At 37.8% G+C, this 10,750-nt stretch overlaps 1 protein-coding gene across 1 annotated transcript; it reads left to right on the top strand.

Moving 5' to 3' along the window:
* Positions 1 to 3,323: 3,323 nt before the first annotated feature.
* LOC148783549 (disease resistance protein RPM1-like) lies at positions 3,324 to 7,418 on the top strand. The gene has a single exon (XM_088861100.1). It carries the CDS (start codon positions 4,283 to 4,285, stop codon positions 7,199 to 7,201), a length of 2,919 nt encoding a protein of 972 aa, XP_088717226.1. The 5' UTR covers positions 3,324 to 4,282; the 3' UTR covers positions 7,202 to 7,418.
* The last annotated feature ends 3,332 nt before the right edge of the window (positions 7,419 to 10,750 follow it).

Genomic DNA, 10,750 nt, shown 5'->3' with positions numbered 1-10,750 from the left:
TTCGGTTCCAATTCCAGGAGCAGGAGCGTGGGATCGATGGCTGCCTGAAGCTCCGGAGCACTAGGAGCGAGATCCGGTGGGGGTAGAAGTCACAGATTGAGATCCCGTTTGAATAGGGAGCGAGATCCCGATATATTGGGATCGAGATCCCTATTTAAATGGAACGCGTTCCATGCATTTACGGAACGAGATCCCTTTTGAATAGAGAGCGAGCTCCAATTTGAATAAGGAGTGAGATCTTGAGACACTGGGATCGAGATCCCTAGTTAACAAGAATGTGTTACATGTAAAATGGGATTGCGCTCCCATGTTTATTAGGATCGCGCTCCCGTCGACAACAAGAACGAGATCCTATTTAACGTTGAGTCTCCCTCCCATCTAAACAATACCACGATCCTGTCTCCCTCCCATCTAAACAATACCACGATCCTATTTGGATAGGATCGAGCTCCATTCTTTGTAGGATCATGTTTCGCATAATAATGGTCCGTGCTCCCATCACAAAACTCCACTTGTATGAAGAATCCAATTGCATTACACGTGACTTCATGCACCAACTAAGCATGGCAGCTCGTTCTCATACGAATGCAGTCTTAATTTGGTTAAATTTATACACAAATGTTCTATCCATCAATGGCCCATGCGGCTAGATCCATGCACAACCAATCCTAAATGTCCATGGATTAATTAAATCTCATTATTCTTGTATGAAATAAAGTCTTCTAATGCTACGAATTATTAGTGTTAATATTGTTCAAATTTGCATACATGATACGAAAATGAGCTTTACGCTGGAAATATATTGACTAGGATTGGGGTTCCATTTGGATGAAACCTAAACATATATGGTTATTGTTATGCTTAAATTCGGGAAATGCATCACCGTTATTTTTTGGTAGAAATAACTATATGAAAATTTTACTAAAAATATTAATTTTTTATATTCAAATGTTAATTTTATTTAAGATTTGTTTTTTAGAAAGTTATAAAATGGTAAAATAAAACTATTCAAAATTTTAAAAATATGATTGTCATAGAAATAAAGGTAATATTATATATATATTTAAATCCAAATTTGGGAACTTATTTGAGAATTAAATAGTATTTTATAAAATCAAAGATATAAGAAAAGGTTTATATAAGGTTCCAACGATAAAATATAGAACTAAGGATGCACCCCACGAATCCATCAGAAAAGGTTGTTTTAATGTTGAAAAAGTCCCTAATTGATAATCCCGACATCAAGACGTGTGAGTGTATTAAAAAAAAAAAAAAAAATTCAGAGTGCCAGAAATTGTGCATCTTGCAACATATTATCTATACCATCCATTTTCGAAATTTTCATATGTTTATAGATCTACAGGATTTTAACCATTTTTGGAGCTTAAAAGTATTTAATTAGATATGCAAATAGATTTTCAGTTAATCCGAAGAAGTTTTTGCACAAAAACTACATGACACGATAAAATTTGGTGGTGCATCTTAATTGCATTTATTAAGGCAAGGATATATGAAATTAGAAATCCGTGAAGTAGAGGAAGCAAAATCCGTTGCGTATGGGATCACGATCCGTGCTTTTGTGGGAGCAAGATCCGTTGTAAATGAGATCGAGATCCATGAAGTAGGAGCAAGATCCATGTTTAATGGGAGCGAGATCCCTGAAGTAGGGGGAGCGAGCTCCGTTGTTAATGGGATCGAGAATCGTAAAAATTGGAGCGACATCCAAAAAAATAGGAACGGCTTCCGAGCGAGATCCCAACTATAGAGCACCGGAGCTGAGTCCTACAGTGGGAGGGCTACCCTAGTTGGGCGCTCCCGGTAACTATGGTCCGACCCCTCAAAGTGGCAATATTATAAATAAAGTTATTATTTAAGTTACTTTTGGGTTTATATTTTGTGTGGGATCATGGCATATTTTTAGTTATTTATAACTAAAAACATGTGATTTTTAGTATATTACTTTGAATAAAATAAAGGGCGTGGTTAGCATAAGCTTGCAACCTTAAACAATTAAAGTATAGGTGCACCTCCAAACTTTATCATAAGATGTAATTTTTTGTGTCAGGAAATTCCTAGAATGGCACGGGAATCTATTTTTACCTCTAATTATAAAATTTAAAAATCTAATAGTGGTCCAAATCAAGCAAATCTATAAACACATGAAAATCTTGAAAATGGACAGTCCACATAATGTGTTGCAAGATACATTATTTTTAGGACTTGAAATCTTTCTTTTCTCCATATTCGTACACCACAATGTCAAAATGACCAATTAAATATTTTTCCAACATCAACCAAGCATATTTTGAGGGATTTTTGAGGTGCACCTTAATTCTACAATTGGAGGTGTCAACCTTATATAAACGTTTTTATAAAATAAAAAATAAATTTTTTTCAAAAAGATAAACTTATATGTAAAACAGGCTAACGTAATTAATCGCAACTCCCACCTTTTAAAGATATTACTCTTGAAATAAGCAGCTGAATTCCTCCCCAAAAATAAAGTTTTTTTTTTTTTTAAATAGCCTCAACTCCCTTAACTAATAGATGGACTCCGGCCCTTCCCTATCGATCTAATAATGAATACTAATGAGGGGCATTCAACATTCTCGATCTGCTTATCCTACCCCTTTAACCGATAAGATGAGCATGTATGGAAAATTTCCACACAGATTTGGAATTTGCGTATAAGTTTTTATCGAAATTTCCATGTAAATTCCTGCTTTGCATCAACGGAGCTCGGTCAAAAATATCACAATCATTCAGACAAATAATGAGTTTTCTTTGCGTGGTAGGTATGTGGTTTGATTTGGCATTCCATGTAGGCTTTTAATCGAGTTCCTTCGCGGGAGCATACTGCACCTCTACTTCCTAGGACGGTTACGAGACTTGGTCCACTGAGGCCCTTGGGTTTTTTGTATTACTCGGAATACATAAAACTTTGCAAATTTCTAAAAAAATAGAAAATATATGAATCATTTATATATACTTTGGATATCTATTGGCAAATATTGGTGAATATTTTGGTGAAAAAATTATGGATGCCTCAAAATGAGCTTTATAGACATTCTATTCTCCAATACTTCTAGTATTACAATCAAGGTTTTTTTTTACATTTACCCAGGTTAAAAAGTAAATATTTTAAAAATTAAACTAAATCCAAAATCTCTCTATCTACCCGTCCTCTCTCTCTACGCACCATTTCTTTCTCTCTCTACCTGCCTTCTCTCTTTCTCTCCACCCGTCTCTCTCTCTACCCGCCCTCTCTCTCTCTCACTATCTACCTACTACCCTCACTCTACCCCGTTTTCTCCTTGTTTTTTTTTTGTACCCACTTTCTCTCTTTCCCTATCTCTCTCTCCCCAAGGGAAGGAGGGTGGGTAGAGAGAAAAAAAGATTTCACGGGGGTAATTTAATCTTTAAAACATTTACCTTTTAACGGGAAGTAAACACAATAAATAACAATAACTGGGTCTACTAAAAGTATTGACGGTAGAATATTTACAAAGTTCATTTTGGGGTATTCATCATTTTCCCCTTGTTTTTTTGCTTGTAATATTCTCTATTTATTTTTTTTCGAATTTTTAAAATATCTCCAACTATAAATTATATAATTTTTTAAGCTTATTTGGATTTTTAGGTTGCTTTTGGTTTATTTAACCTTTACTACTTTTATTTTATGTTTAATATTTCATCTTTTTTATAAAAAAAAAAAAAAAATTCCAGTGCTTTTGGCTCTTGTATAGAGCAAATTTCGAAACACCGTTTCCTTGAGCAAGAGATTGCTCAATAGAATTCTCCAAAAAAAAAATGGACTTTTGGGTTTACAAAGCACTCAGGTCTTTGTTTAAATCCAGGAGATTAATTTTTTCTAAGCACATATTAAAGGCTTGAGTCCCCTTTTTTTTTATTTTTCAATGACTTTGGTGGCTAGGTTCCAAATTGAGGTCAACATTTCTAAATTTGTTTCCATTTTTTTGTGGTGGGTGGCTAAGATTCCAAAGACAAGGCCTTGTAGTTTATTTCATTTTGTTTTGTTTTATATTTTTTAACCCCTCCCAATTTTTTTCATGTTAACCACCTTTCTATTTACTGCTGTTTCACAGCTACCACTGATCAAGCTACCCTCATTACATTTTGTGCTTACAGATAACCTGATCCTTCCAGCTTAAATTTCAAAGTTAATGAAAAGTGATACCCAAACAAAAGAGAGAGAAGTTGTTCAAGGGCAACAAGTGCCATTGATAGATAGAGAGACTGGGTATTACACTAAGAAAGAGAGATGCCAATCGATCCTGCTTCTGGCGCTGTGGTGGCATTTTCCCTGAAGAAAGGGGATGATATTTGCACTGCAGAGATAAAGCTCCTCTGCTCGGTGGACAAATACACTGATTTGCTTGAGGGCCATCTGGAAATGATGCGTGCCTACGTAGAGGAATCTCTTGATATGAAGATTGAAAATCGCATGGTCATTGAGTGGATTGGACAAGTAAGAGAGGCTAGCCTTGATGGTGATGATATTCTCGAGTATTACAGGATTCAGTCGCAGAGAAAGAGCTATTGCTGCTGCAAAAAGCTTAAGACTCGCCATCGAGTTGGGAACGAGATAGTAGATATTATGGAGCTTATTGATGCTATTGAAAAGCGGAAAGCTTTGTTTGGCATTAAAATTGAAGGAGCAGGACAGACCAGTTCAAATGGCACGCGTCCACAATGGAAGGATACTAAGGGCTTCAAGGAAATAAAAATGGTGGGAATGAAGAAACAGCAAGACCAATTGACAGATTGGTTAATGAAGGGAAGTCCCGAACTCGAGGTGATTTCTGTGGTTGGAATGGGTGGGATTGGGAAAACTACTCTTGTAAAGAAAGTGTATAACATGATGAAGAATGAGGACCACTTTAATTGTCGCTCTTGGGTGGATTTGTCCCAAAACTTAGAAGGTGAACAGCAACTAAGAGCCATGTTGAAAGGATTCTATGAAAACACAGAACAGGCAGCCTCATCTGCAGTTGACAAAAAGGACCGAGTGTTTGCGCCTTCAAAAGATACGGAGACGATGGGCAAGGAACAGCTAGTGTCATGCCTCCTCTCGCATTTACAGAAGAAGTTTCTCTTGGTGTTAGACAATGTATGGAAGCAAGATATTTGGGATGGCATAGCACATCATTTGCCGGATCTTAATAATGGGAGCAGGATTATCTTTACATCCCAGATAAGGATCGATGTTGGGCGGAGTCTGCGAGAGCATAACCTCAAGCATCCAGTCCTAACGCCAGACGAGGCCTGGATCTTGTTAAAAAGGGAAGCAATTCGGAAAGGGGATGAAAGCAAAGACACCAGCGGTGTAGAACCGGTAGGGAAACGTATTGTAGAAAGTTGTGGGCGCCTACCCCTGGCAATCCTGGCCGTAGCAGGCATGTTGTTGGATAGAAATCTGGAAAAAGATGAATGGGAGGAAGTACTAAAGAAATACTCATCGGATTTGTGTAACAATCCCTTGTATGGAAAAGAAAAGAATATTTTATCGGCTGTTTATAATGACTTGCTAGCTCCTCTGAAACATTGTTTCTTATATTGTTCTTTGTTCCCGAAGAGCTATGAGATCAAGAGAAAGGTGCTGATTAGGCTGTGGATGGCCGAAGGATTCATCAAAGAGAGTCGGGGACTCACGAGAGAGGATTTAGCAGAAACATATCTCAATGAGCTGATTGGCAAGAACCTGATGCAGGTGGCAAGCACAAGCTCTGATGGGCAAGTTCGAGCATGTCGAGTTCACAATGTGATCTGGGAACTAGCTCTCGCAATCGCTGCAAAAGAAAATTTTGGGGTGATTCTGGAAGGTCAGAATGCCAAACAAGATGACAAAACTCGGCGCCTTGCAATCCACAGGTACCATGAGTACATCCTTGATGCTAAGATGAAGCGACGTCTCCGCTCTTTTCTTGCTTTGGGTGTGAACAGGTTACCTCCTTCCTTATCTTCCATTCTACCCAAATTGAAAAAATTGAGGGTCTTGGATCTGGGAGGTGTTCGTATTGAGAAGTTACCAAAGGAAATCGGAAATTTCATCTTTCTAAGTTACATAGGACTAAGGAACACACTGATTCAAAAGCTCCCTAAATCCTTGCAGAATCTCCAAAGACTAGAAACACTGGATGCTAGAGGAAGTAAATTGGTGTCGCTGCCCAAGGAGATCTCAGCCCTGCAGCACTTGAGCCATCTACTCCTAAGGCAATTTGAAGCATCAAGTGAATTGTTTTGGTTCAATCTACTTCAATCGGGTAAGTTTTCCTTCTATGATTCATACGTACCGATCAGTGTTAGTCTAAGGGGCTTACGAAGGCTTAAGACATTGAAACATGTAAGACTTGATGGCAATTCTGTTAATGATTTGGGGGAGTTGATCAGCCTTGAGAAGCTCAAGATCCAGTTGGGTAGCGCATCGGATGGGAATGAACTATGGTCCTCTCTTCAAAAGTTGAAGCTTCTTCAATATTTAGATATCTTTCCCATTTCTCAAGATAATCCCATATCTGTAGGTTTGATACCTTTGACCCTGCCTCCTCAGAATCTCAGTCAAGATGATCTCATATCCGTAGATTCGATACCTTCGGCCCTGCCTCCTCCGAATCTCAGTCAAGATGATCTCTTAACTGTAGATTCGATACCTTCAGCCCTGCCTCTTCAGAATCTCAGGCAGCTGCGTATAGGTGTGCTTTCAAAGAATTTACTAGATTGGATATGCAGCCTAAAGAGCCTCAGAAAGTTAGTTTTATTTTCTTCTGCATTTACTCATGACCCACTTAAAGCCCTACAATCACTGCCTAATTTGGAAGAGCTTATGCTGTTTAAGGCATATAATGGGACAATAATGGGAGGCAATTGCATCAGAGAATTTCCCAAACTAAGAACTCTCTTTCTTTTAAACTTGGAAAATTTGGAATCTTGGGAGGCAACAGAGGAGAGATCTATGCGATCCCTTAATACCCTTTTTATCGTTGGCTGTAAAAAGTTGAAGAGGTTGGATAAGATAAATCCCCTTAAGAAACTTCACATAGGAAATATGCCAGAGAAATTCATAGCCAAGTTGAGATCTAATGAGGGAGAAGATTGTTACAAGGTCCAACACATACCACAGATTACAGAGATTATTTTGAGGGGCAAAGGTGTGGTACATAAATCCCTCAAAAAGTCTTAGACATTTGTGCTCTAAAAATCTAAGAACTAAGCTCGAAACATGATATGGATACTGTTGACAATTATAGCAGCCAGCTATTCAGTTTTTTATATTGTGGATTACAAGATACTGAGTTTCTTATTTTGTCGGATTACATTTGTAATGAGATTTGTTTCCAAAAGATAAATCTTGTAACTCTATAAATTTCTAGTAAACTAGAGTAATCCCTATTATATTAGAGACTGGTTTATCCTCCGTGGACGTAGGCACCATTGCCGAACCATGTATATCTCTTGTTGATTCTTTCTCCCTCTCTATCTCTCTCTCTCTTTCATCTCTATTTTTTTTGTTGCAAATTCTACATGGTATCAGAGCAGGCTGATCTATCACTAACAATCTTTTGTTGGCTGGTGATTGTGAGATCTAATTTATTCATTACTTGTTCCTTGGGTATCTTCTTGTGTGGTGAGCTTGGATGTTTTTCTCTCGCTTTCTATGATATTCTCTTTCTTTGACTATTATTATTTTGACAAGTTTTCTTTTTAGCTCTTGGAATGCAAGATTTGTAAACTGGTCTTTTGGTGTTTGGAATGCAAAAGGTTTTGAATCTTGAGCACACGCTTTTCTTGGAATGGTATAGCGACAAACTCCTCCCCTGATTTGTTAGCAAGTAATATCTCCGACTTTGTGCACCCTCAAGTTGACCTTGATAGCGATGCAGACCTGTCTCATCCTCCAAAAGCCATGGCAAACCCATGACAAAGCGGCCACTATAAGCAACTTACAATGAAGGAAATCAAATTGTTAACATCATTGTGAGTTTTAATTCATAGCAGTTTATGCACATCAGCGATTTCTAGAGAGAAATTGCAATGCTCATTGGGATCTTTGGTCGGTTCTGATTGAGGTGTCTTCTTTTATTTAATCGCGCTTGCTATTGACCAGGTTAGTCTTCCGGTTCATGTTATCTCTTTAGAATGGTAGATTCAAAAAATAACTCCAGCATTAAACTTATTACTCTACCTTTAAATGAAATTAATTATCTTGCTTTGGCGAAAGTTGTTTCACATTCTCTCTTTACTTGTACGCATAAATGGGAAGAAAAGACTCGAAGCAAGTATGATCTCTCATTTGAGGAATAACAATCCAATGATGATCTTGTAATGTCATGGATCTTGAATTCTATAAAACATAAGGTTTTCAAGAATTTTTACTTTTGTTGAGAATGCCCAAGATTTATGGAATTCCATTAAGAAAATGTACAGCCAACAAAATAATCTTTACTTTTACTCGATGCCTTGGTACTCGAAGAATTCGAGAAGCGAAGTCATGAGCTTGGCCCATCAAAAAGTGACTAACCCAAAGAGCTTCTTTAAAATAACCCAAAGAGAGAGAGAAGAAAGAGAAAGAAGAGATAAATAGAAGAGAAAGAAAGAAGAGATAAATAGAAGGGAGAGAAAGAAGAGAGAGAATGGACCTAAGCTGGCTTGGGTTTATGCACGCCTTTGAGGGTCCCTTTTGAGCGCTCCTTAAAGAGATGTCTTGACTTTTGAGGTTAAGATTGGGGTCTAAGTCTAAGATGAATATACCTAAGTGGGTTAGGGTAGCGTATGAGATAGGGTGTATGATGAAACTGAGGTATATGGTATAGGGAGTAAGAAGTTGGGAAGGCTAGGGAGTAGGAAGTTTGAAGTTTTAGGTAGTAGAGAGTTGAAGGTTCTAGGGGGTTTGGAATTGGAAGTGGGGGGTTTGGAAGTTAGGAGTTGGAAGAAGGACGTTTAGAAGTGGGATGTTTGGAAGTTGGGAGTTGGAAGTTGAGGGTTTGGAAGTTAGGAGTTGGAAGTGGGAGGTCCCAGGACAATTACCTAAAGTGGTAAAGTTTTCTCTGTCCTCACTCTTGAAGTTAGAAGCTATGGATAAGCACAGACTTGAAGGGGCAAAAACCCAATTTTTTTTATTATGCTTCAAAACTTAGGGTACAATAACTTAAGTTCTTTATATAGAGCAACTCCAAAACAAGGGTGGATTGTTCAAAAACAACCAAAATTGTCAAAAAATACACATTTTATGAATTAAAATATTAATCATATTTTTTGACAAAATGACCCAAATACCCCTGAGCAATTTTCAACAAATGATAAAACCATCCCTCCATGAGGGGCCTCTTGTCATTGCTAGGCCTTAGAAGCTTTTTCGGATGTACGGTGGTAATTCGAGTGATCAAATGTCGTAGAATAGATGCTTGAACCATTATGCATGTTTTGATACCCTTTGATCGTCTTGAAACGGATTTATAAGGAAAAACCCAAAATCCGGCCAAGTTCCATACACTTGTGATTCTTTGACCACAAATCCAGCATGATTCATGACGTTCCAAGCCTTCATTTTGATCACAAATTGAAGATGATACTATTACAATCATTTTGTGATGATTTTTGTCCATTTTGATCTCCGTTTGAGCACGTTCCAATTTTGGAAAGTCGTTGAAAAATAGGATTCCGGCAATCAGAAAAGTATGTCATCTTCGACCTCAAAATTCAGTGTCATCTTCCCTCCAATCATTTACAAAAACTATACCAAACTGTAGCTATTCGAAGCACGATCGTAAGGGATCCATACTTGTAATGATCCAAAATCGGGATCTTGAGCTATGGTCTTTCAAAGAATTTGATGTTATTCTTTTTAAAATCTGAATTTTCATATATCGAGCTCATCTTCTCTCTAAAAATTCTCTCGTTTCGAGCCACTCCATGATGCTTGTCATATATCAAAATGAGTGTATCGTCAAGATCTAGCTCGTGTCAAAATTTGAGCTTAATTGGACCCAAAATGAGCAAGTTACGAGCATTTGAAAATCATCCCGAAATGAGAAAGCACAGTTTCCATAAATGGAAACTGGTTCACCGAAGTTGTATCGCAATAGTGTAAAACCCACCGTTTATGGTGACTTAGGTCTAGAATGTTCTTGGAGGGCCTGATTGAGCCGAAATTTGGTACCTGGGGGTTTTTCAATATTTTCGGATCCACTGGCGGTGGTCTGATACTGTTTTGAAACCCAAAAAATAGGCGTATAGTTATAGAGTCCATTTTCAGCATGAAAGGAATTGGATTTGAAAAACAAGTTATGTCATGATCATATCAAAACTTATCAAAACATGACGAAACTTTACAGGTGTCCTTAGGGTATCCAAAACTACCCTCTCATGTTAATTGAGGCCATTCTGAATCTTCTTCAAAGGTCACGTAATTTTAGGCTTATTGCTACAGTGTTCCCATGGTCTGGCTGTGACTTGAGCACTGATAGGACCACGTTACTACCGACTCTCTCCTTATTCACCCCAAGGATAAAAGTATATAAAAAATGACATATAACAACTTGCCTCGCCGAATGCTACTCTTTGAGAGAAGCGAAAAGTATAACATTCGGAACAAAACTTCGTCGGAGTTCATCTTTCGAATCCTTATTGAGGTGCTTTTATTTTCTCTCAACAATATTTTCCTTCGTGATCATCGGCATCAACACGATTCTTAAGGGGGAGGCCATGCCAAGCTTCTTCCCTGAGGGATGAC

Source organism: Amborella trichopoda, chromosome 1 (assembly GCF_054954075.1).
Source record: "Amborella trichopoda isolate Santa Cruz 75 chromosome 1, AtrichopodaSantaCruz75HAP2 v2.0, whole genome shotgun sequence".
NCBI classification, from domain to species: Eukaryota; Viridiplantae; Streptophyta; class Magnoliopsida; order Amborellales; family Amborellaceae; genus Amborella; species Amborella trichopoda.
This window is presented reverse-complemented; position numbering and strand designations above follow the sequence as displayed.